This window comes from Chionomys nivalis, chromosome 6 (genome assembly GCF_950005125.1).
Source record: "Chionomys nivalis chromosome 6, mChiNiv1.1, whole genome shotgun sequence".
Lineage (NCBI taxonomy): Eukaryota > Metazoa > Chordata > Mammalia > Rodentia > Cricetidae > Chionomys > Chionomys nivalis.
In genome coordinates this window covers 86,412,437-86,440,015 of record NC_080091.1, presented here as the reverse complement: position 1 = coordinate 86,440,015, position 27,579 = coordinate 86,412,437, and the positions used below count along the sequence as shown (strand labels likewise).

Genomic DNA, 27,579 nt, shown 5'->3' with positions numbered 1-27,579 from the left:
TCCATATAAAATCTAAGAAAGTTTAAAAAGTACTCGTAGACACATAAGCACAGAGTTAAGCATGGTTTGTTTGGTAATGGCATTTTCTTGGCTGGGCTTGGTTTGCTAGAAGCAAACAGAGGCATGTCTCCTTTAAGAGATGTTTTCCTGATTCAACAGTAAGAGAAAAAAAAGCTGTGGTTTTAAAGTGCCCGCTTTCTGGGATGTGCTGCCAGCATGGTCTCTGGCTCTTTCAGGAGACTGAGCATTTGATTGGGGTTTTTGAGCAATGTGCTATGGCTTGCTTGGTGGTATCATGGACTGAGATGGGCATTGTGCATGGCTCTTCAAGGCCACGACCAGCTCCGCCATGCTGAGCTGGGTGGGGCAAGCAGGCAGTGCCATATTTGTCTTAGCAATGGTGCAGCTTAAGTTTTTAAGAAGCACTTAGCATTTTAAGAAGTACTCCTGGACAGTAAAGATTTATGGATACACAATAGGACAGATTCAGACATAAGAGACCTCTGAGCGGGTCACAGTGTTGGATAAATGTACATAGGCTTGGGAGAGAGAGCAAAAAGAATATAGACAGTTATAAAAAGAAGTAAATGGTATTAAAAAAGGGTAAAGTCTTTAAAGAGACAGTACAGACACTCATAGATTAAAGGAGTAAAAAAATAAGCCACATAAAATGAAAACTACACAGAGAGTCTGGATTATGTATATCATTGTGTTTTCTTTGGTTTTTTTTTGACTGTGAAGGAGCAAAGTAACCAACATATATACTTTAAAGGTATCTTGTTTTCAAAATATGGGTCTAAGGATATGTTGCTTTGGAAAAGAGGTTTTTCTTTTGTTTCCACAGAGGATGAGAACCTATGGATTGCTTCCAGGCTAATGTTATTTGATGCACCAAAACCTCGTGAAAGGTCACTGTGAACACCCACAAAAATTACTTTGCCCAACAAAAAGCAGGAAGCAGTTTGGACAGAACTATACCCATATTCTCAAATATTGTTTATAAGTGTTTGTTTACATTTAAAGGGGGATATGCTATGGAGATTTGCATTGATATGGATCTTGGTTTATTGATACAAATTTAAGGTCAATTTTGTTGTGCTGTGTGTATATATATATATATATATATATATATATATATATATATTTCTGATCTTGATTAAGGTATTGTGTTTGTGCAGTTAATTTGAAAATGTATTGCATATTTAAGAAATATAAGTTAATTGATAACCATCTATAATAATCAAGGTTTTAGTTATGTTAGATTTTTTTAGATGTACAGAGATGTATTTCAGATGGATAGGAATTCTTCAAAGAATGCAGAATATGGTATTTAAAATGTTTAAGAACTTAGGACTTTTCATGACAAGGAGACTCGTCTGCTCCTGACTGCACCAATTTATTTCAAGAGGAAGATGGGCATTGGAGAGGCTCTTTATGGAGCTGGTTAGCCATTTGGGCAAGAAACTGCTCTTGCCTGGACTGCTTGATGAACTGGACATGCAGGACCCACAGAGAAATGACTGCTGAACTTGCCTAAAAGTGAGATGATCCTTTGGGGTTCCTGCTTCATGAAAGAGTCTGCCAGACATTCTACAGGGCACAGAAGAAAGTGACTAACAAACTGCCTATATAGGCGGAAATGTCTTTGAAATTTCCTGCTTTGTGGAAAAGTCTGCTGAATACTATGGCTTGTAGGCTGAAGATGGATTCCCCAATGACACAGAAGAACTTTGAGTGACTGTCCAGGCAGTGAGATGCCTCTGTCAATTCTAGAGTTTTGGAAGTTGCTTACAATGTATTTCCTGTTTATTTAGCGAATATTATATTCTTCTGGAGTCTTTGATGGAGTTGAAGAATATATAGTTATAGTTTTCCTTAGTTATGACAAAAGATAAAGTAAATATAAATATTGTAACTGTAATTCTTATTTGATAACTTATTATATGTAAGTTACTATGTTAAAGTTTAAATCTTTTTTTATTTAAACAAAAAAGGGGAGGTGATGTGGGATTACCCTCTGTATACTGTGAATATCATTGGTTAATAAAGGAACTGCTTTGGGCCTAACATAGAGCAATAGAGGAACAGAGCTAGGTGGGGAAAACTGAACTGAATGCTGGGAAAATAAAGGGCAGAGTCAGTGAGAAGCTATGTAGCCCCACCAGAGACAGATGTTGAAACTTTAGCTGGTAAGCCACAGTCACATGGCAATACACAGATTCATAGAAATGGGTTAAATTGATATGTAAGAGTTAGCCAATAAGAAGCTAGAGCTAATAGGCCAAGAAGTGATTTAATTAATACAGTTTCTGTGTGATTACTTCGGTGCTAAGAAGCCGGGAACCAACAAGTAGCCTCCTTACTACGAGGCTGAGCAAGCCATGAGGAACAAGCCAGTAAGCTGCACCCCTTCATGGCCTCTGCATCAGTTCCTGCCTCCAGGTTTCCTGTCTTCCTTGAATTCCTGTCCTTACTTATTTTTTTTTTTTTTTTTTTTTTTTGCTATACTGGGGTTGGATTTGTTTTTCTTGTTTTTATAAATTCTAAGTGAATCATAATTGCTATTTCTGATTTCTTTAATGCAGGCATTTTGGGTTAAACTTCCCTCTTAGAACTGCTTTTAGTGGGTTCTGCTGTATTGTGATTTCATTTTTATTTAGTTCCAGGGAAATTTTTTTTTTTTTTGAGACAGAATTTCTATCAGTAGCCTTGACTGTCCTGAAACTCTAGACCAGGCTGGCCTCAAACTCACAGAGATCTGCTTGCCTCCACCCCTGAGTGCTCAAATTAAAGGCATGTGGCACCACCATCATAGTTCCAGGAATATTTTGATTTCTTTCTTGATTTAGTCTTTGATATGTAGGGCATTTTCTTCATTAGTGATTAATGAGGAAGGGCCTGGCCTGTTGTGGATAGTGCTTTCCCTTGGCTGGTGGTCCTGGGTTCTATAACAAAGCAGGCAGACAAGCCATGGGAAGCAAGCCTGTAAGCAGCACCCCTCTATGATGTCTGTATTAGCTCCCGCCTTCAGGTTTCTTCCTTGTTTGAGTTCCTGTCCTGGCGTCCTCTGATGGTGAACAGTGTTGTGGAAGTATAAGTCAAATAAACCATTTCCTCCCCAACTTGCTTTGGCCATAGGGTTTTATCATAACCTTATGTAACCTTAGGTTTTATCATAACCTTAGTAACCCTAACTAAGACAATCACAGTCTTTTGTTTTTTTTTTTTTTTTTTTTTTTTTTTTAGTTTGTGTTCTTAGTTGAGCTTTGTATTTTATTAAATAATAACTTCATTTGTTTCCTCCCTAGAGTCTTGACTCTCCTCATCCTTCGCTTCAGCTCAGATTATTACTTGGTATTCTGTTTAGGTATGCATATTTTAGGATGTTTGTAACATGAAAAAGTTTTCTTCTTCAGCTATGGCAGATGGCTTTGCTGGATACAGTAGTCATGGTCTTTTGGCACTTGGGATGCATTGCTCCAGGCTCCTCTGACTTCCAGAGTTTTCATTGAGAAATCAGCTGCTATTCTGATGAATTTTTCATGCAATGCTGCCTGAGGGCTTAGCAACAGGCGCTGTCAGAGGTGCTGATCACCAACCAATGAGGGGCGACCAGGCAATGTCAACAGATCCAAAGGCAGCCTGGATGCTGGGAGAAGGGTATGCAAGGCTCTCTCCATTGCTGAATAATGAGTCTGCTACCCCACTGCCACGTGCCTGACTCCCAGAGTCTATGCAGTTGACTTCAGCGCCTTCTTACCCCTTCCCCTTGAGGGAGCTGTTAGGATCTAGCAACATCCTGTAATTCTGATGGGTTTTCTTTATATGTTATTCGTGTTTTTTCCCCTCTTATAGCTTTCAGTATTTTTTTTTTTTGTACAGTATATTTAATGTTTTAACTGTGCTATGCCATAGGGTATTTCTTTTCTGGTCTTGTCTAGTTGGGGTTTATATTCTTCTTATATCTGTATGAATGTGCCATTTTTTTAGTTTGGGGAAATTTTCTTCTATGTTCTTGTTAGAAATCTGATGTATGTCAATGATTTATAATTTTTCTCTGTGATCTGTTCCTATAATTCAAGACTTGCTCTTAAGATGATGTCCTACATTTCCTGCATATTCCTTTCCTTTGCTTCACAATTTTTCACGTTCTTCTTATATTTTCTATAGATTGTTTACTTTATCTTCAAGTATATTCTGTCTTCTGCTTGACTCATTCTACTTATAAGTTAAATTATAATTTTTCTTATTGGTATTTGTGTGCTTGTGTGTATGCATACCTGTGTAGATATGTATGCCATGGTACATGTGTGGAGGTCAGAGGACAACTTGCAAGAATCTCCTTCCAACATGTATATGGATTCATTCTGAAGTCTTCAGGCTTAGCTGCAACTATCTTTTATCCACTGAGCAATCTTGTTGGCCCCCATAAGTTGTGTTTGTCAGGTGTTTATTCATGGCAATGGAAGAACTAAATAATAAACTTCAGAATACTTTAGAGACAAAAGAATGAGATTTTAAATATTTTAATTTCGTAGAAATTGATTATACAATATGAAGAGAAAAATAGAGGATATTTTATAAAATAATGACTTTTAGAACACTCCTTATACATCCATACATGACAAAAGTTTTGATGGAAATATGCCAAAACGTGATTTTCTTGTTTCCTTTCACTTTGCATCTTTTTTCCAGTATCTCATAACTAATATATATTTACTATACACTATTATGTTTTAGAAAACACTGATTATTATTAGATGAAAGCTTAATTATTTTGTTTTGGAAATTATGCATTTCTACTTACTCACACAAGTATTTAAAGAGAAAGTGATGTGTGTGGAACATTTACTTTGCCCAATACAATTGCCAGTTGCTCTGAGGGATACATAAAAGAATAACAATTAATTTTACTTTCTAGGGATTTTCCAATGGGCAAAGCCAACAGGAAAAAAGTCTGCATACATCTATTACAGTATCGATAAAGGTAAGAGATGAGATGTACTGTCAGCCGTAAGAGAAGATGGAGGCATGGGTTGGGATAGTACGTTCACCCAATAGGATTCTAGAGTTAGAATATTCTAGAATTATGGAAGCCAGAAAAAGAGCAAGGAACATTAGGGAAATGTAAGAATCCTGCCTCTCTCTCTTTGTACATGCTACCAGATGCTGGGGGGTGGGCACAAACAGAGGGTCTTGATCAGGGAGGTGTGGGAGTGGGTATTATTGGGCACAACATTATTTATTTAACATTCCTCTCTGTGTCAGATTATAGCTCAGCTTGTGCCTTACTTATTTTGAGTGCTTCTTTTCTGCTAGCATATATTTTGCTTGATACCAGCTGGTTTGGGTTTCTAAATTGAATGAACTCTACGTTCAAAGAGAGAGAGCAAAAGGTTGTTCCTGAATAGGGTGAGGCAGAGAGGTAAGGAGGTACAGGTGGCTAAAACCAAATACTATACCCTCTGGTGAAATGGTGATTATTTTCTATCAAGTACAGATTCCTTTGCGGGGGGGGGGTGCAGTTAGTTGTTGACCTGAGTCACGGAGAAACCTTTAAGGTTTTACAAAGTAGAAACACATCTTAAGTTCAACATTTTTTGATTCCATTTTTTTTTGACTCGTAGAAATGACTTTTGGCTTCATGAATAAAAGATTAATAATATTTTGAAGGTGGTAACTGATACTGGCTTAAATGAGACAGGAGGAACAAATAGAAATAAGCAATAAAAGTAACTCAAAATTCTCCTTAAAGATGTATTAAATGGCTGGGTGTGGTGGCACCCGATAGGCAGAGGCATGCTGATAATCTATAAATCCAAGCCCAGCCTAATGTCCTAATCTACAGAGTGAGTTCCAGGACAGCTAGGGTAGTTACACAGAGAAATCCTGTCTTGAAAAGCGAAACCAAACCAAACCAAACGAAACCAAAAAAGATGTATTAAATTTGTTACTCTGGTTTGAGTGGCCAAATTGAAATATGTTGTCTCCATTCTTAGATGCTCCAGAAACCTGGAGAAAGAGTCTCCATGATAATGCCTGCTAGGCCAAATTCTCAGAAGGTCAGCTGGACCCTGCACCTCATCATTCTGCTTCATTTTCTTTAGAGTAAAGAGCCCATATTTCTCCAGGGAGCTAGACTGTGCTTCTAGAGCTTCTGTGACAGAAGGTGTGTAGGAGCCTCTGGGCTATCTCTTCTTTCTGTGACCTTCAGGTGTGGTTTTCTTCTGTATTATTTATCTTCTAAGGGCATCCTAGGTTATACCTAACTATGCTAGAATCAGCAGAGATGACTGTTAGATCTGGCATCCAGTATAGAAGTGGGCAACAGTAGCAGATGGAGATGCTAGAGGTAAGGGGTGTGTTATTAGAACCTTCAGTATGTGCTAGAAAAGACCTCAGAAGTTTTATGGACAGCTTAAGCAGGACACAGAATGAGCAATACATTTAATGCAAGGAACACATGCCTACCAGGCAGGCTTGCAGAAGCAAGCCTCCCTGTGCTCACAGGAAGAAGTGCTATCTATCATCTACAGGGAAATCTTTATCTGTTTTATTTTATTCTCAAGCCGAACAGATTTGCTTTTGGTCACTCTATGCTCTTTACACTTACATTACAGATGACAGTAGCAATATTTCACAGATATAGATGTGTCGACATATTTATAGAGACAAAAAGACCAAAACCAAAGGGAAAAAATTAAAGTCACTATCACTACCACAAATCAATAAAAAATTAAATAAAAACTCACAAAAAGGCCAAAAGTAAAGCCCCCAAAGAGCAAACTTACTCACTCTGTAGCACTCAGGTTATCATTGCTTAGAACGAGGCCCAGTGACTTATAGCATCTTATATCAGCCCCATTCCTAGTGGTCCCTGGCATCTCACCCCAAGGGGGCAAATGATATTATATTAAATTGACTACTCCAAGATCACAGTGGGCTGCATCTCCACTCTGTTCAGAGGTGACCTGACAGGAATGAATGGCTTAGGGGGCAGCTTAGGTGACTTCTCTCAACTCTCATCGCTCCCTTTCACAGGTGGGACTCTGCCTATGAGACCTTGCCCACTGTGTTTCTGTCCACAGTGTCTGTTCTTTATTAAAACTTTTCTATCAGTTCTGGTTTGGTAAATACTTCTACCTCTGTCCCCTGAGCTCATTACTCTTGGCATGACAATATTTGCCAAAACAACTGTGCCACCCATTCATTATGTTGAAATACATTTGGTATTCACATTGAAGTTTGGAGGAAAATAATATGCGTTTGGTTTGTAATCTATGGTTAGAGTATAAGGCTGGTGGGTTAGGGAGGAAGTTAAGCCGTCAGAGGGTGGCACAGTCTGCAGCTGTCCCACGCGAGTACTGCTGGGCACAAGGCTAGAAGACGCGTGCTTTATTAAGAGTCCTCACGCATCTCCCGCAGGAAGAGCCGGTGGCAGTGGGAATGTTTAAAGGCATTCAGAAGCCAGCCAACCAGTAAATGTTTATTGGGAATCTCCTATTGGTAATACATTTTACTAGATTCAAGGACTGATTCCCTTTCTCAGGAGAATTTCAACAAATTTCTGAGGGCATACAAAATCTGTCACAAGAAAAGTTCTTTAAGAAATACCTTAGGAATAGAAAATAACTTTGTAGGTAATTAAGAGATTTTTTACCCCCAGACTCAAAACAGGCAATATCCAGATAACAGGCCAAAATGCCTTTAATAACAGTAAAAATAATATCAATAAAACTCAAATATATTCTAAGCAAGACAATATAGAAACATCTACTTTACAAAATAATTTACACTATTTAGTTATGATACCTGGAAGTTGTGTCTGTGAATAATCTATAGGGACGTGAAGCATAAGCATGATAGTCATAATATGTAGTGGTGCAATAATTTATACTGAACTAGTAAAGAAAGCTAAACGCTGCATATTTTATCTGCATAAGCTGGTCTTTCCCCAGATGGCCTCTTCAGTTCCCGGAGGCTGTGAATTGGTGACAGGGTATAGCAAGCCTTAGTCTCTTTTTTCCTGGATACTCAGTCTCCAAGTGACAATTTCTTCTCCTCTTCATTTTCCACTTTCCTAAGCCCTATGATCTGGTAACTAGCCCATCTTCTGTTCTCCTAGAATAGGCTCTTTTAACCAGGCTGTCTACATTGAGAGGCCAGGAGAAAATTAACAATGAAAGTAGCTCCTTCAGGCATGTTATCTACAGTGATGGTCTGACTGAGAAAGAGACTAGAGAGTAGAGCTTACAGAGTAGGTCCAAGACAGTGAAGGTGATGCAGTCTGAAAGCATGCAGATGGCATACACAGCAGGAAAAGCGAGGAACTTAAGGAGAAAAAGAGTCAGAGAGGAAAGATTGATTGGTAAAAGATCAAAGTTACACACTAGGAGACAGGACAGACAGACAGACGATGGTCACGGATAGCTACCTCAGAATGTGAGAAGTGATGAAGGCAGAATGGTGAGGAAACAGTGAAAGCTCTATAGAGAAGGAAGGAGAAAGAGAAGATTGAAGGAGAAAAGAGGAGGCAGATGAGTTAAAGAACAGTAGAAAAAATACCAAAGATAATATTAACTAGGAGAGAGAGTGGACAAAAACAACAGGAAGGGGAAAGCATACAGTGCATCAGGACTACACTGGTGTGCAGACCTCTGTATGAAATGGAAGACTCTACAGTCTGCTAGAGGTGCAGAACCAGACAACATTGTAAGGAATTTGAGAGAAGAGGGATCATGCATTATCTAGAAAGAGGAAATTAACTCAGACAATCAGACAAATAGCTTCCAAGTTCCAAGGAAGGAATGGTCATGGCCTTCATGCTTTTTCTTAAGTCTGCACTAATTTGTTGCAGTGCTGGATCCAGCCAGCCCCAAAGGCCCGCTCTCACTAATTCTACCTGGGCCCTATTTCTACTGTGGGGAGGGTAAAAGATCAGGGATCATCAAGAAGGCCAGAAAATCAAGTCTTAGGGAACAAAGTTACAGAATCATTGACATAGGATTGCTAGTTGTTTTCATGCCCCAAGAATGCTCGGTGGAAGTGATCCCTAAGCCTGAAGCAGTAAGCAGCCTTGTCCTTGGTCCTCTTGACTGGTTCCTTGAAAAGCTTCAAATGTAGTGTGTTCATCTGCATTCACTGGATCTACGTTTATACTTTTAAATTGTTCTCTCGTAGGTAACCCGACTGATGTGTCAGGATTTTCAGTAGGTATCGAGAGAGCACCACTAAGACTTTGTTTTCCATTGTTGGTTGGAGGTTCAGTGCTTGAAGAGGGAAGCTTTGCTAATTTGGAGCTAAAGCACGGTAACTTAAGGATGGTAGGTGGTCTTTGCTGCTGCATCTCGCCCTCATTCCCTTGGACTTCACTTTGTTTGCTGTCTGGGCCAGAGCCTTTGTCAGGGATACCGATAACGAGCTGTTCAGGGGTAAGTTCAGCAGTTCTTTCACTGAGCTGGCTGCCTTCAAAAAATTGTTTCAGAACATCTCTCCGATCTCCTCCAAGGTCACTTTTAAGACAGGGTGTGTCTTTTGGCTGAGGAGTGCTGGCTTCAGGAAAGGCCTTACTTCCTGTCTCCAGTTGGTTCTTTCCAGCATATGGTGTGTTCTCCCTCAGAGCAGGCGCGCCGTCTCCGAAAGGACTTGGGTTTGGACTCTCTGCAGTTAGTTTATTCTCTGAGATGTTTTTTTGACTAGGTAGGATGCTTGTTGGGGAGACATAAGATCTTGCATACTTGGTATAACTACTTTCTGTATACACAGGACTGGTTTCTTTGTTCTCCCTTGGTGCAAGACCATAGGATGAAGTATAATCTTGTAGAGCCAGCACATTGTCTTTGTGTCCCGTGGAGCCACCAATACAGCAGGAACCTCTTTCACTTTGATGAAATAAGTGTGCTTCATTTTGACCTGATGGGTAACTTTGAGGAACGAAATCTGGGAAAGCTAACTGTTCTCTCTCTGGTGGACTTAAGCTACTAATTTGTAAATCATAGTTCAAATTCTCACCTTCAAGCCATGCTGGATCCTTTGGAAGTCCAGCAGGGGAGTTTGCAGAATAAGGATGGTTCCTCTCTTGGTTTGGTGTATTAGATTTGTGTAGATTCGTTGACTGACCCCAGCCATTTCTGTTGAAATACGGCTCATTTTCTTTCTGCTTCTGTGCTTGATTCCCGTGGTCCCAGGAGGTCCATGATGGAAAGAGTGTGCTTTCTTCTTGTCCTATGGCATTATCAATATAATAATTTCTGGGGTCCACAGGTGGTGCTATAGTAGGACCTGGATTATATATAGGGAAATTTTCTTGTGGGCTCCAATGATAGAACTCATTGTAAGGAAAAAGTTTCTTGGTTGGATTCCCTAGGGAGTAGGGAAGGTATTCCTTTGGTAGGGTTGAGGCATATTTATTGCCTTCATACTGCCCAACTGTTGGTCTTCCCTTGAAGAGCTCATCATCACCCCATTTACTTTGTCCTGGAAAAAGTTCATCTTCATTTGGGTCTATTGGATCCTCTTCATTATACTGCTCTGTCTCCTTCTGGTCTAGAGAATTTATGGGGTACTGTGGATTTTCTGGTTGCCCCATGGTACTGGGAGAGGTAATCCTCTCATTCCATGTATTGCTTCTAATGTATGGTGAGTTTTCATTAGGATAATAAGGATTGTTATAGTCATGGTAAAATATATTTCCTCTAGAGCCATAGGAAGGATAAGGTAAAATTTCTTCCTGCCTCCCACGATCTTCCTTTAAGGGTGGAATGATTTCTTGCCGATTCCAGATTTTTCTCTCAACAGGAAAACGTTCTCTTGTAGAAGGGGTTTCCTTAGGATATGCAGGCTGTTGGTGTGTACTCTGCTTTAATTCCGGTTTCTTAGTTTCTGATTCAAATGGGGTTCTTCTTGGCTCTAAAGCTATTCCTTTGGGAAGATTCTGGTTTTGGATTTGTCTTTTGGGACTTGGCGCTCTTCTGGAATTTTCTCTTGGGAAGTAGGAGTTTTCTTGTTGATCAAAAGAATTAAAATTTGGGCTTAGCCTGCTACCCTCAGGGCGAGGCAAATTATAATTTGGTTTGTTAATTCCATATTGTTGAGAGCTTCTCCAGGGGTTAGCTGTATCTTTTGTAGGGCTGACTGTTCTTTCTTTTTGACCTAGTGACTTTTCTTTTGGGTTTTGGGTTTTCACATTGTGACTATCAGTAACCTGTTTAGGACCCACTGAGGCCACATTGGTTACCACAGGGTGTTTATTTGAGGCAGCATTGGTTCCCACAAATGGTTTATTTGAGGCAGCATTGTTTCTCACAAACGGTTTATTTGAGGCCATGTTTGTTCTCACAAAAGGTTTATGTGAGGCAGCATTGGTTCCTATAGATGGTTTATTTAGGGCCGGATTGGTTTCCATGAAGGGTTTATTTGGGGCCTGATTGGGTCCCAGAAAGGGTTTATTTGAGGCCTGATTGGTTCCCAGAAAGGGTTTATTTGGGGCTGGATTGTTTCCCATAAAGGGTTTATTTAACACTTGATTGGTTCCCATGAAGGGTTTATTTGAAGCTGCATTAGTTCCCACGAAGGGTTTATTTAAGGCCTGATTGGTTCCCACGAAGGATTTATTTGGGGCCGGGTTGGTTCCCAGAAAGGGTTTATTTGAGGCTGGATTGGTTCCAACGAAGGGTTTATTTAAGGCCGGATTGGTTCCCATAAAGGGTTTATTTGGGGCCGGATTGGTTCCCACGAAGGGTTTGTTTGGCCTGGGAGATTTTCTTCCAAAATTTACTGGATTTCCTGCAGAGTTGGGATAATTGACTCTTGAAGAAGGAGGGGAAGGTTTGCGGTAAGTTGGATTTCCTGGAGGAGTAGTTTGTTTACCTTCCCAAGCAAAGGAATTCCACTGAGGACCCCTTTGTACTGGTGGGTTTTGATACCCAGGTCCGTTCTTTCTGGGCTCCATGGGACCAGTGGTTTGCCATTGTCTTCCTGAAGGATAATTTCGCACATTCGGATAGGGATAATTCTCATAAATGTTTGGCTGATTTGGTCTCCACGGAATCTGGTTTCTCGATGCTCCTTGGCCTGAAACATTTACTTTAGGGAGAGGGAAGGCGCCATTTTGAACTGTAGGGCTGTTCCCAGCATTCGGGCCAGGTCCCCTGGTCCCTGTTGGGCTAGTTTCATTTCCGCCTTGAGTCCCTCCAGGAATTGACTGAGTGGAGTTAGCCTCTGGCGTAGTTGAGTTAGTAGAGGCCTCGGGTGGTGGATCGTCTGGGGGTGGGTCCTCTGGTTTAGGAGGATCTTTTTCTTTGGGTTTTTCATAATCTTCAAACATCTCTTCTGAATAATAAGGACGACCCCCAAAGCCGTGATACCCATAATATGCATAGTAAGGGTTCTGTAAGAAAGAAGAAGGAGAATTATTTTTTGTTTCCTCCTGTGGTGTGATTGGAATTGCTTAGTGCAACAGGGAGCCTCCTATGCTGGCTTCTTGTAACACTACAACCTACACTTTCTTTCTAGAAGTTTGAAGCCTCCATTCTATTCTCTGGGTGCTGAATATTCTCTCTAGCCATTAGGCCCAGATCCTGAACCTTAGGATTAAAACCCATTTTTGACATAGGGTCTCACTGTCTTACTCTTCTCTCAGGCCTTGAATTCTCCTGAGTGCTGTTACAGACATGAGCTACCATGTCCAGGTTAACATTTATAATTCTTAAAAATCTAGTTATTTGTTTTTGAGGCAGAGGTTTATCATATAACCCTGGCTGGCCTGGAACTTGCTATGTAGATCAATCTAGCCCTAAACTTGTGGTCATCCCCCTGTTTTGGCCTTCAGAGAACTAGGATTCCAGGTGGGACATAATGATTGGCAGTTTCCTTTTTGATTCCATCCTTCTCATCCTCATGTCCGTGTTCTCATTTTACACATCTATGTTGTCGAGGAATCGGTTACATGCCAGAACTTTGAATATGGATACATGCTTTTATCTCACAAAGGAAAAGCCTGTCCCACAGGTTTTTAAGGTTCCAGACTCTTCCAAATGAACGCACACATAACTAGTTCATCTCCCTACTGAGGCCATTCTCCAATATTGCACATCTAAGGAATGTTTTTTATGTCAAACCCAGTTCTCCCAGATTCTTCTTTCTCTTTTATTTCCCCAGACAATGATTACCAAGTCCAAACATTGTATCTAAACTTTCATCCTTGTCCTGTCTCTCTTTGTGCCCATTGCTCCTCAAATATTGTAGCTTTCTTACTGGCTACTGTGTGTATCATCTTATTCACCCCTCTGGAGTAGGAGAAACTAGGGATGAGTTTTGGAGAATTACAACATTTTCCTTTTTAAATATGTGTTTAAAGTTGCCTTTACCTTAAAGGATAAACTCTAAATCCTTTAGCATAACAAGGAACGCAGTATGTCTTATTGACAGACAAATGTGGATCATAGTCTCTTTTTACCACTTTCTGTGATGTGACTATTGACCAAGTTCTCTTTGTCCATTTGTAATATGGAGATAATAATAGAACAGTAGAAACTACACAATTTGTCATGAAAGTCAAAAGATAATATATGTATATATTATATATGTCTTCATATCTGGAACTTTGCATCTATTAAATGCTGCATATTATAATAAAAATGTTAAAATTTTTACAATCATCTGAGCTATGACCATGACATTTAACCTTATTTTCTCTTCCTTAAACTTGATGTGGTTGCAAATTATATCTACTGTTATTTCTCTGAGGCCTTGCACATGGCTTCTTCCTATCTAACCTCTTCTCTCCTATGCACTTATCCTCCCCAACATACTTGACTTATCCTTTAAGACTCAGCTGGAGTGCCACAGTTGTGTCCTGACTTCCCTTAGCAGAGCCAGGCTTAGGATTTGCTGCTGGATGTCTGCAGCAATACAGCCTTCTGCTGTAATAATCTTTACAGTGAATTTTAGTTGTTTATTTTTCTGGGGTCCTCCCACTTGATTTTGCTATGTAAAGTTTTTGAGTAAAAATACTGTTTTTGATATTTTAGTTTCTATAACAGTGGGGAATGCTTAATAATTTTCAATTAAGTGAATAGCCTGTATAATTTTTTTTAAAGTCATTTGTGTATCATTTAGGTTCTTTAGTTTCCCTCCTGTACTGGTGATTAAATCAAAGACCTTAGGCATGCTAATTAAGTATTCTACTACTGAACTATATTCCCAGCCCTAGTTTTTCTTTGAAAACAAATAGGATAGAGAGGAAAATAGTTTTATTCTCATTTTGGATAGGGATGATGAAATAGGTGAGAAAATATTTCTAGTAACACACAGGAAGTTGAACAGTGTACCCAAAAGGTAGAATACAGATTTAGTGCCTGTGTTGATGCTTGTATTACTCTGTTTCACTTGCTAATGTTGTATATGAAACTCTGAAGTTCTAGTTTCTAGGTGAAGATGTATACAATGAACTGCATCACTCCCATCCGGGTATTTTTATAGTGAGTTAAAAAAGCGTTCTGTGCTATCATTGAAATAATAATTTCATTGTCATTATTTTAATAACACCTTGTTCCGTTCTCCTCCAAAAAAGGTATTGATTTCTGCTTTTACTGAATGCATATCACTTATTTAGGGGAAAAGAGTAAGGGAAGTCCAGGGATAGACTAACAACCTCTAAAGTAGTTTATTTGATGACATACTAAGAATTGGATGGGTATAGTTGATTACTTTCTTGGAGTATACTAAAAAAGATATAAGACTTAGGTTTAGTTCAGTTTATCCTGTAACTGAAGAGGAAAAATTGAATAGTAATTTATCTTCTCTAGATTTCAGTATTTGTACAATGAGATATTTAGGTGATAATGCAGTTTCCTGTGAAGGGAATATTTTAAGATGATCTTAATTTCTTTCTGTGTATGCTACTGTCTAGAGTTTGCTATCAACTTTGCAAAGAGGCCAATAGTTTTCACAGCCAATATGTGAGCAAACTTTCAATACATGTAGAGGAAGTAATGCCCCATGGACATGGTGCTGGGTTTAGAAGCAAGGGTGTGTATCTGTCTCCTGTGCTGAGACAATAGCCATGCACTGCTATGCCCAGTGATGTATCAAGCTTATTTAGATTATTGGCTTGATTTTTATTCCACTTAAATTTTTTTTTAGGAATTTGAGTTAGAGAACTTTTTTATGATAGATTTTTAAGTTCTTGTAACAGATTAAATGATAGCAGCTGATATATTGTAAATCCTAACCGAGGTAATAGCATCATTCCTACTTACTCCTTCTTCATTGCTGAATTTTGGACGTCCAAATGCTGGTGGTGGTCCCCTCTGAAAGATGAGAAGCACAATGAACATAGGAAGAAATCATTTTGCTTTCCTTTCTTCTTTTCCTTTTTTTTTTTAATTTTTAAGACAGGGTCTTGCTTTATAGCACATACATTGCTTTATATACATGCACTGTGTAGCTGGGTTGACCTTGAGTTCATGGCAGTCTTCCTGACTCAGCCTTCTGAGTACTGGGATTACAGATGTGCTCTACTAAGCTTGACTGCAGATATGTATGTGTGTATGGACATGTGTTTGTTTTCACGTGTGAATGTGTACATGTATGTGGAGGCCAGAGGTTAATGTTAGATATCTTTGTCTTTCCTCCTTCACCTTATTTTTTGAGATAGGATCTCTCATTGAACCTGGAGCTTGCTGGTTGGCTGGAGTAGCTGAGTCAGCAAGCCCTGGGATTCTCCTTTCTCCTCTTCCCGTGACTGGGGTTAATAGGTATGCATACCGCTTTTTTATTTTATTTTATTTTTTTTGGTTTTTCGAGACAGGGTTTCTCTGTAGTTTTGGAGCCTGTCCTGGAACTAGCTCTTGTAGACCAGGCTGGTCTTGAACTCACAGAGATCCGCCTGCCTCTGCCTCCCGAGTGCTGGGATTAAAGGCATGCGCCACCACCGCCCGGCTCATGCATACCGCTTTTTTCCAGTGAGGGTGCTGGGTATCTGAACTCAAATCTTCATGCTTACACAGCAAGCACTTTACACTTTACCCCTTGAGCTCTCTCCTCATCCTTTGTAAGACTGGAATTGGGTTAAACTGGTTCATTACTAATGGTGCTTAATACTGTGAGTGTTGTGCTATGAGACTTTAGACTCACTATCTACCTATTGATCCTTACGATCCATTAGAGAGTACTATTTTTATAAGACTTCAACAAGATCCTAGGTATCTTACTAAAAATACCCACATGCCTTAGCCATCAATCACCGTACCTCACTATCTCAGAAAGAGAAAGAGAGAGGGATTAACATTTGAGTGATAGTGGACTCCAGTTATCCATATTAGAACACATAACAATATGAGATTAAATAGTGGTATTTAGCATGCTTTGTTTACATTTAGAGTTAATTTTCTTAACTAATTTTGAAGGCTCACACATGAAAAGTAAAGGCTTCCCATGTATGTGGATTATCAAACTCAAGATTATAAAAATGTTCATATTATTAAAAGTGATCTATATATTCAGTTCAATTTCCATCAAAATCTCAATTATATCTTTTGCAAAAATAGAAAAACTTGTAAAATTTCATGAAAGAACAAAGGACTGAAATAACTATAAGAATTCTAAACAAAAAGAGAAATTCTGGTGATAATAGTGATACCTGATGCGTCTTTGTATAGTTCAGAGCTATAGTAACAAAGCTAGTATGGTATTTGAACAAAAACAGACATGTATGCCAGTGGAATAGAAAACCAAACCCAGAAATAAACCCACATAGCTACAAATACTTAATTTCCCACAAAGGTGTCAAAAACACACATTGGGCAAAGTCAGCATTTTAAACAAATGGTGTTGGTAAAGCTGAATATTCACTGATAAAAGATTTAAACTAAATCCATATCTCTCACCTTACACCAAAACCAACTCAAAATGAGTCAAGAGCTTAAATATAAGACCTGTATCTTTGAAGCTAATAAAGGAAAACACAGATAAAACACTTGAAGATGTAGGCATAGGTAAGGACGTTCTCATAGATTTCATTAGCACAATAAAGAATCCCAAGAATTGAAAAACAGGAGGATTACAGAACATTAATGAGTTTCTACAAAGGATACAATCGCCAGGGTGAAGAGACAGTCTACAGTATGGGAAGGGATCGTTGCTAACTGTACTAGACTATAGAGAGAACTGCTAAAATTGAACCCTAAAAGAAACAGTGAAAGGCCAAGTGAAGTGGAGAGGCAGTTTTCAAAAGAAGAAATACAATGGCCAATAAACATTTGAGAAAGTATTGAACACTTTTAACTATCAGAGAATTACAAATTAAAACTAATTTTAGATTCTTTCTCAACACAGTCTGAATGGTCATCATTCCCACAAACAAATGCTAAGAAATGCTGTCGTGGACACATGGAAAGAGGAATCCTGGAAAGTGCAGTGGTGATGTAGTGACTCAGTTACTGTGGATGTTGCTGTGGAAGTCATTCACTGAACTAAAAAATAGAACTGTCTGTTTGACCCAGCTGTACCATTTCTGGACTTCCACGTAAGGTCTCTTAGGTCAGTGATGCCATACCACAGTGATGCTTGAACATCTGTGTTTGTAGGCTGCATTATTCACAATGACTAACAAGGGAACCTGTCTGAATAGCCATTAACAGATGAATGGGTAAAGAAAATGCACATTTATACAAGGAATTTCAGTCAGTCATAAAGAAAAGTGAAATAATGTCATTTTTAGGAAATGTATGTAACTGGAGATCATTATGTTAAACAAAGTAAGTCAGATGTAAAAAGAAAAATGCCACATTATCTGATAATTGTGGACTCTGGGTTGTTTGTGTATAGTATGCTTATGTGTGTTTGTGCAGCTCAGTAAAGTAGAGGACCATGAGAGGGGATGAAGAGATCTTACGGGAAGTGAGAGGGAGGGAGGAAGAGAGAGTAAGGAAAAGTGCCTGTTATGAAAGCAAAAGCAGAACTCAGGAGCAAGGAAGGGAAGGAAGGGGACCATTGACAGAGGGGCCAAGGAGAGAAAGTGGGTGAGGGGAAGAAATAAGAAAAGAGACAAGAACATGTATGTGGAGAAGTGCCGTTACAAGGGCCTGAAGAGATGGCTCAACTGGGTAAAATGCTTGCCATGCAAGCCTGAGGATCCAAGTTCAGATTCTCAGCCCCCCCCCCCGAAAAAGATGGGTGTGGTGGTGTGCATCTATAATTCTAGGGGTGGAGGGCAGAGCCAAATCTGTCTTCCTCAACCATTCTCTACCTTATTTTAGAGGTAGCGAGTCTTACAGAATTTGGAGTTCATGTCTTTGTTTAGACAGGCTGGCAAGCAACGAAATACGCAGACATATACATCCCCCCACATGTGCACGCCTATACAAACACACAATTAAATGATTAATTTTAAACTTTAAGAACTCTTTGAGAATTACTTTGTAAAATTCTTTATAATAACATATCTATTGTTAGGGAAAAGATGTGATGGAGAGATTATAATGTAGTCATGGCTTGCTTCTTAATTTTAAACTCTGTTTTGTGTCAGGTTTGCTATGATATTAAATTATGATTTCATTGAAGACATTATGATTTCTTATGTGAGAGGATTATAGCACAACCATTAAAAATTAATTTGTTAACTTATGTTATTAGATCCATGGGAAGACTGCCATTTTCTGAATAAAAATAGAGGAGTAGATGGGAGGACATAGGGGGAGGTGGGAGGACACACTTGGAGGAGAGCAGGGAGGGGAAACTGTGACCAGGGTGTGAAATAAATAAAAAAAATAAATTTATTTTAAAAAACTTATGCTATTAGGAGTAGTGATTAGGCCCTGCTCATGTTGCCAACTGGTCTATAGAAAATTTTTACTTAATTTTTCTGAATAATTACTAACATAATTTTATTACTGGTATATTATAGTATATGAACTTGTATTAGTCTTATGTGTCACATGCTAACATTATATTTAATTTGCAGTACATAGAAAATTCTTACCTGTGGAATTGGCCATGGTGGTTGTTGATAGGGGTAAAGCCCATTGCCAAATGGTGGGAATGGCTAGAAAGAAAGACAAGTTAGAGTTACTTAGTAGTGAGATCGAAAATGAAAAATGAAAAAAATTGATAATAATTATATGAAAACCAGAGACCACTTATGTTTCTGTTTGCATTAGTTATCTCTTTCTTTCCTACTGTCTCTGTTTTTCCTTCTACCTCACTCGATCCCTCCTCCCTCTACATATTTTGGGTGTAGATGATGGTAGTGATCAGTATGATTAAACACCATATTCCAGCAGTAGTAGATTATGGAACTCCTTTAGGCCTCACATGACCATGCACTGTTGTTACTGTCATTGAGAAGCTGCACTGAGGTTCAGGGAAGTTAGTGGCCCTGAATGGCAGAGGTGTGACTGAACCTAGGAGTCAGATTGAGGAGTGTCTGTTTTTTCACTTCTGCATTCCTTATATATATAAAACTGTTTGTGATAATAAAGAACCAAAGCCATGATTTCTGAAGTTTGATATAGCAGGATCTCTGGAGAAACCATGTGTATATCTTCTTGCCTTATATTATGGCTACACTTGACTGATCTGGCAGTACAGAAAGTACACAAGAATATTACATATCATCAAAGCATAGGTCTGGAAATGCTTTAGAAGCCACTTGATTTATTCATGGGGAAACAGGTCTAGAAAGGCTAGGAGACTTCCTCAACATTGTATGACTAATGGAGGCTGGGGTAGAGCTTGGTATTTCTTTTCTGACTCTGTATTACATTTTATTTGCTTTTTTATTTTTAAAGATTTTTTTTTTGGTTTAAGTACAATCAGTTTGTTTGTTTGTTTTAATTTATGTGAAATACGGTGATAGATGGAGAAACTAAAGGCACGGGGACCAGTTAGGCTGATGGCACAGAACCCTGGAAAGAAAGGAAGAGAGCAATCTGAGAGCTCAGGAAGGTGCTAACTTGGGAGCAAGCTGCCTGTGGAGAGCAGGAAAGGGGTGGCTCTAGGACAGCTGCCCAGCACCTGGCTTCAGTGATCACTGCATGGTCACTCTGGATCACTGTAGACAGAGGTAGAACTGTCCCGGGTTGGGGGTGGGGATGCCGTGTGAATATGGATCCAGAAGGCAAGACAGATCATATATGGGGAATCTGAAGATACCAGAGCAGAGGAGACCAATCAACTGAGGAAAATATCAACGTTCAACGGGCCCCATCTCTTGCTGCGTGCAGTGCGAGAAATCGAGGCTGGAGAGGAGCTCACCATCTGCTACCTGGACATGCTCATGACCAGCGAGGAACGCCGGAAGCAGCTGAGGGACCAGTACTGCTTTGAGTGCGACTGTATCCGATGCCAAACCCAGGACAAGCTCACTTTTGGCTTGCAGCCCCCACTTCCTCTTCAGTCTGGGGAGTCCTGGTTCTCTCCCGCCTTCCCATCATCATCCACTGAAGCTGTTGGCTGCTGATGTCATGACTGAGCCTCGGATTCCTCTCAGAGTCTCCCCACTGACTGCTCTGCTGCATTCGACTTCGCCACCCCACAATTCCTCCTAGGGGAATACCCTTCCTCCACTCCTCCCCATTGTCCCTTAAAGATTTTTTTTTCACCACATAGCCAAGGTGGCCTTCTAGTCATGATTCCACCTCAGCCTTCATATTTCTAGAATCATAGGCATGTTCCACAACTCACAGCTTGATTCTGTGTTTTAGAAGGATATTTAGGGCAACCATATTTACGTTATTTTGAACTAAATAAGATTGGAATCAACCTGCCAGGAAACTTCTGATAAATGTCAAAATTACACAGTAATAGTTGTAGTGAATTTTGGAGGGAGCATGGACGCTGGAAAGGTATGGCCCTCTAAATCTTTTTAAAGGCATTGTAAGCCTCTGATGTGGAAGTTTTCTAGTTGAGTCTCACCTGGGCTTCCTCTTTGGCCCGTGCTGCTTCATTTGGTGGCTCCTTTGGAGGCTGCTTTTGTGGTTGTGGCTCTTGTGGATTGGTCTGGTTGGGCTTGGCAGTCTCCTGGGTTTGATCAGTATTGCTTGGGAAATTGGGCATTGGGGGTTGATTCCACCCATTGGGTGGCTGAGGCCACATGGGCATCTGGTATGGAGGGTACGGCGGGGGCATGTGTGGAGGCATTGGCATACCATTCCCATATGGGCCCATAGGCATCATCTGAAAGAGTAACAAAAGCAGTACCATCAAATGAGGGCTGAGGTCCAGATTCTTCTCACCTTCTAAATGTAAGCTTCCAAAACCAAGTCAAGAAGCTTAAACACTTCCAATGAAATTTGATTCTAAGGGCTTTAGTGAAAACTTCGTTATATTTTGTGTTACTGAAGGACTCCAGTTTTCTAGAAAGCCTGTCAAACTAATCAAAAAGAGACTTAAGAAATTTCAGTTTAAGAGCTCGATGAACTGGAGGATGGTTTTGTGGGCAAAGTGCTTACCACATGAACGTGGGAACCTGAGTTTGGATCACTTGAAACCATGCATGCAAAGTTGGACGCAATAGTATGATCTGTAACCCTAGTGTTCTTATGGTAAGATGGGAGATGGAGACAATAGAATCCCTGGAAACTCGTGGGCTTCTAGTCTGGTATATGCAGTACAAACAACAAAGAGAGACACTGTCTCCAGAATGGTGGAGGGCAGAAACTGATGCCCTAAGTTGTTCTCCGACCTTCATACACATGCACACATATTGTGTACACTCATACATACAGAAAGAGCAATCTTTCTGACTCTGAAATCCAGAGTGTAGAGATTTTTTTGGATGTACCACTACTCCAAGCTTGAGAATTTTTGTTTTTCTTAGTTTACAGATTTTTATGGAAAATTATGTCAAAATCAAAACCCATGTGACATGCTATATATAAAGCCAGGTAGAGAGAGAAAGGAAAACAAAAACAAAATTCAAATAACACTCCCGAACCAACCAAACACCAAACACACAAAACCCTTGAAACAGATCAGGTTTTGACATTGGCGAAAATGTCAACTCATAGACACTGAAACAGTAAGAACCAGAGGTTTAGGAGAACTTTGATTATGATTACTTTAGGTAAAGACTTTACAAGATGACTACTGAATGGAAAGGATTAAGACAAAGTTGATAAAGTCTGTAATAATGCCACAAAAGTACAAAGTGACTCGTGATTTTGGGCAGTCACACAGTTTTGTCAGAGATCAGCTGACCTCATGGTTTAGTTTGTTCTGAAATTTGGTGTACAAGTCAGGTGATGGTGGTACACACCTTTAATCCTAGCATTCAGGAGGCAGAGGCAGGTGGATCTCTGAGCTCCAGGACAGTTGGGGCTACAAAGAGAAACCCTGTCTCAAAAAACAAAACAAACAAACAAATTAGTATACACCACCACCACCACCACCACCACCACCACCACCACCACCACCACCACCACCACCACCACAAGAATAACCCATGTTTACTCCAACAAAATAAAAAAAATCATGGTTTTAGTATTGTTTTAGAGAACACAAATAGAATTCTTTCTTCTAATAGTGTTTACTATACTGCTTTTGTTGTCATGACTTGTGAAAATAGCTCCTGTAAACATGAGTCAGAACCAAGTGTTCTAAGAAACATAAAGATGATGCTCATTTATAAAAAAACACAATAAAATGAATAAGGAAGATATTTGTCACTAGGGAACAAGTGAAATGATTTGTTGTAATGGTTATCTTGTAACTAAGACACATGGATGATAGTTAGCACTCAAGCTAAGATAAGCAGCACAGATTCTGGATATAAACATGAAAGTCTCAGAAATAATATAAAGAAAACTTACATGTGGGCCATTCATAAAGTTGAACTGACTGTATCGCATCATCTGAAATTAAAGGAATCCATTAATATAGCACAAAATGAAAAACTTTTATTCAATTAGTTCACAAAGCCTAAGATAGGAGTTTAGAATCTGAAGGTGCAATAATCAATCTCTTTTGCGAATTCTATGAGTTTAAAACTTATATTTATTAAAAAATTCTAGAGTATATAATTTTTTTGCTTGTGCATAGCTCTTTCAAAAATTTCAATATTTAATATATAAGGCTGTTTGCCTGCATATATGTCTGTGCATCATAGGAGTCTGGTGCCCACAGAAGCCAGAAGAGCATGTGATTCCCTGACCCTGTTATAGGTTACAGACAATTAATGAGGGTGATGGGAATCCAATCCCTATTCTCTGGAACGACATTAGTGCTCTTAACCACTGAGCCATCTCTCCTATATCTTATGTACAATTTTGTATATGTGTTCATCTGTGTGCATATGGAAGCCAGCATCTCATCTAATGTTCCTTAGGAGCTATCAGTGTTTTGTTTTGAGACAGAGCTTCATTGTATCTGGGGCTTTCTGATTTGGGTAGACTGGCCAGCCAGTGAGCTCCAGGAATCCTCCTGTTTTCCTTTCCCAGTGCTGGGATCACAAGTGAATGTCACCAAACTCAGCTTTTTATGGGGTTCCTAGGGATCAAGCTCAGGTTTTCATGCTTGTTCCACAAGCTCTTTACCAGCAGAGCCATCCCCAGCCCCTGAATTTCTGAATTTGAAGTCAAACTTCATGTTGAATCAATATATAGTGTAACAGATAAAAACCCCAAAATTTACTTTGAAGATCAACATAGAATAGCAGAAAATAAACATAATTTACTTTGAAGATTTTGAGCATTCTCTTTATTTGGAATTCAGGATTTGAGAACAAGATAACTGGTGGTAAAGATACCTGTTGGGTTGGATGTGGTGGCACACACCTCTAATGCCAGCCCTTTCAGAGGCGGGTGGATCTATGTGAGTTAGAGGCCCTCCTGGTCTACATAATGAGTTCTCTGGCAGCCAGGGCTCCATAATAGAGAGACTCTGTCTCAAAAACAAAATAAAATAAAAACCCAAGAGAGCAAACATGCAAAGGTTCCTGTTTCTACTGTGCATGGCATTTGACTGATGACAGCTAGTTTGAATTGTGTTGTAGGTATTTACTTTCTAACACTCCCAGGTACAAATGGCTCTTTATCAGTGAACAAAAAGAACCCCAAAGCTAACGGCTAAATTTTAACCTAAATGGACACTGGCGCTCATGAGTAGACTTATACGGGAAAATAACTTTGCTTTGATTTGAATGCAAGACTTTGAGTTTTCCCTCATTTTGCCTCTTCATAAGAAATGTTATATTCTAAACCAAGTGCCAATAATCTCCTTCGGGCTCTGGCACATGTCTCCCCCAGCACAGGGTGTAGTACATACCTCTTCACTTTTACTGCTAAATCCAGGCATTCGGGGCATTGGCATCTGGAACTGAGGGAGAAATGCAGAGCCTTAGCTGAAATAAGCTGCCAGCTGCCCAGAGTGGTGCAACAACAGATCACAAAGAAAATGTCCAGCATAAAAGGAAACACTCACAGGCATGGCAGCAGAGTTACCAAGCAGACCCAGCAGAAACAGGAGAATCGCCATTTTTACATTTGGTACCTAGAATATGAAACAGAATATTATTTTGGGACAGCAAAATGATTATGCTTTGGGTTCTCTATAGTTAGTTAGGGACTAGCTTATGGGCATTCTGCAGTTAGGGACTAGCTTCCTTACTTGTCTACCTAGGAGAGTTCAGAAGTATAAAGGGATTCTACCATAGTTTTATGTTAACTAGTATACATTAATTACCAAAGTCAGATTAAGAAAAAAAGATGGGTGTGTGGGGGAATGCAGAGGGAGAAGGGGAGAAGGGGACAAAGAGAGGAATGAGGGGAGACTCAACAGAGTTTATAACCTGAAAAACCATAGTATTTATGATTCTGAGTGTCTCCCTTCCAAGTTGGTTTAGAAGGATGGGGTGAGATCCAACCACATCCATTGTACATACTCTTGGTTTCAACGGATGTGTACTTCAAAAATTAGGACTTGGAGTTTTCTAAGATACTGTATCCTCAGTATTTATATACACACATACATAGGCATTTATACATATATATACACATATATACAACATATGTATATATAAATATTAACATTATGATTAAATAAATTGTAGAATTTCACAGTGTTATTTTTCCTCTGTATTTTTGTTATTGTTATGACTTGACCTTTATGAATGCACATTTGTTCAAGGACTTGTCAGGAAAAAATAAGCATAAAGAGACAGAAACATGCATTTTGTCTCTTCCTTGGAAAGCAACTGCTGAAGCAAGTGTGTTCAGTGTAGGTTGCAGTCTCAAGGAAGCAGAGGAGCTCCTTTCTAAACGTCTCTGAGGTTGTGTATCGTGGCTGTTGGGAAGCTTTGGGTGTTCATCTCATTTAGTTACCCATTTCATCTTTATTGGAGAGTCACAGTGACTCTAGATTTTGTACACTCAGGGAGATGCCTCATTTTCTTTTGTGTGCATACAATGTCACTTATTTTCTTTTTTTCTAACCTATCAAATTAGGTTGGTACTTTTAATGTCCCTTCTACCTCTAAAAGAACATAACTAAGTAATAATTGACCCTTATTTTTGACTTGAAACAATTCTCAGTGGTTACTTTGAAGTACAGTGACTGCAAATCTCTATGTCTTCCACATCATCTCACATATTAAAGTGAGGTTTTGTCTTTACAAGAACACTTAATAACCTTATAGTTTGAAATACTAGATAATAGAAAAGGAAGTGGGGTACTCACCAAGTGACATGGCTTTGGAAGAGAAGCTGGATTTCTGCACTGAAGCAGCAACATGTTCTCACCAAAATTTTCATAAGCCTTTGGGAAAAAAATAAGGATTTTTTTCATGAGAAGAAACTCAAGTTTGGAAGCAGAGAAAATAAATTAAATGAATAGCAAAGCGTCACCTCTAGGGCAACCATGGCATGTTAATAATTTTATCCAACCATACCCTTATTAGAGGATCCTCAAAATCGAGCTTAATCTTCGGTGCTTTTAGATTAGGATGAGAGCTAAATCAGAGAGAAAATGAGATAGGCATCGTATTTTGAGATACTTTTAGTGCATTGTTGGCAAAACTTCTTTGTGGGGAAAATGCACAAAGGTACAGTGTTAAAGGAAGAAAACCTATAAGAGAAACAAACACCAAATAAACTAAGGAGTTGAAACTTTTATCAAAAACTTAGTCTACAAAAGTAATTTAGAAACATCATGGAATAAGGTAGGAAAGTTAACAAGCATCCAAATAAATCAGGTCATTATTTGGAACTATATAGTATGTTGATAATGTTTGATACTCACCCAATGCCACTGAGAAGCTGCACTATATAAAAAGTAAACTTGAACTTTGTTAACCTGTCTTTGAAATATGTTCTTACTAGTCCATGGTGGAAATGACTACAAACTGCTGAAGCCAGAGAAAGCAAGGAGCAAGACACATTTATTTCTTAATAATAAAACAAAAATTCTTCAAGAAGGTGTCATGTTCAGTACCCAAAAGACTTGACGTAAAAAGATCCCTCCTTGTCAAGAAGCTTGATAGCAGGATCACATTTAAGCACTCTTGTAGACAGGCACAACCAATCAGATTTGAGAAAAATGGTTTTGCCATCACAAGAATTTAAAGTAAAAAAAATGACTGCAAAACTTATACTGTGTTATTATAGGAGCTGTGGAATGAAATCTCTTATTACCTGTAATAACAGCTCAGGAAAACAAGCTTACAGCAGTAAGATTTAGAAGGCGTTTTCTCTGTGAATTTGGCTTTGAAGTGTAGAAACTTCATTTATACAAATACATTTTGGAAACAAAAGTGACTATTAACTATATGCTACTGACATAAACCACTGGCCACCATCAAAAGGTTGAATAATATACATCTAGTTGATATATGGTTAATATGCAATTAAACTGGAATGTTATAGCTGTGACCAACTCAGTGCATATTATATAAAAGCCTAGAGTATAGTTCTTTTAAAGCCCAAATATAGCTTCGTTGTTGTGGATTTCTGATTTTAGAGGAGCTGGCCCGAATGGCAAGTAGCTCTCTAATGTTTATGATGATATAACTTTGGAAAAACTATAGTTGAGAAATTCACTTAGAGATGTTCTTAGATTCACTTAGAGAGTTTCTTTGCTTGTTTATTTTTCTGCAGCTTGACTTTTCATAATAAAGACTTTACTTCTAAATAAATCCAATTTTGTGTCTTACCAACAAGAGCGAACTTTTTATTCTTGGTTGATCTGAGGTGCTCCAGTCGTTTTATGTCTTCCTGAGAGAGCACGTCTGTCATGGTGTGTTTGCTTAGTTTAATGCTGGCATTTAAAAACTGAGAAGGACTGAATTTGCTGCCAGAAGCTGTCTCCTACTTCTTCCTCTTGTGTCCACCCAGTGGCTGTACATGTGCTATTCTTCCAAGGCATGGGAAGTGCGGTGTGTTTCTAGGGCCACACAGCACTGCCGTTTTCAGAGACCCTATTTCCGAAATTTAGTGCTGCAAAGAGTAAGACGGTGTTAGAATAATAGTCATTAAGTAAATTAGAAATTTTTTTAATCTACATATTTTTAAGATTTTGCAAACGCATATCAGATTCAAGTGTCAGGCTGTGTTTGATTTTGTAGCAGTTGAGTAACAAATATAACAG

At 39.1% G+C, this 27,579-nt stretch overlaps 1 protein-coding gene across 2 annotated transcripts; it reads right to left on the bottom strand.

The window, feature by feature from the left end:
- Positions 1–9,052: 9,052 nt before the first annotated feature.
- On the bottom strand, positions 9,053–25,728 carry Enam (enamelin). 2 transcript variants are annotated; one of them, XM_057772766.1, is made up of 10 exons: positions 25,675–25,728; positions 24,421–24,489; positions 24,265–24,309; positions 22,812–22,853; positions 20,917–21,177; positions 19,714–19,722; positions 18,983–19,045; positions 15,261–15,311; positions 11,749–12,388; positions 9,053–11,253 (listed from the first exon to the last, which is right to left on the bottom strand). In XM_057772766.1, the coding sequence occupies exons 1-10, from the start codon at positions 25,726–25,728 to the stop codon at positions 9,053–9,055; spliced, it is 3,435 nt and encodes a 1,144-aa protein (XP_057628749.1). The 2 variants fall into 2 exon arrangements, with proteins under 2 accessions (XP_057628749.1, XP_057628748.1); XM_057772765.1 differs by having other exon boundaries at positions 9,053–12,388; positions 24,265–24,315.
- Positions 25,729–27,579: the final 1,851 nt, after the last annotated feature.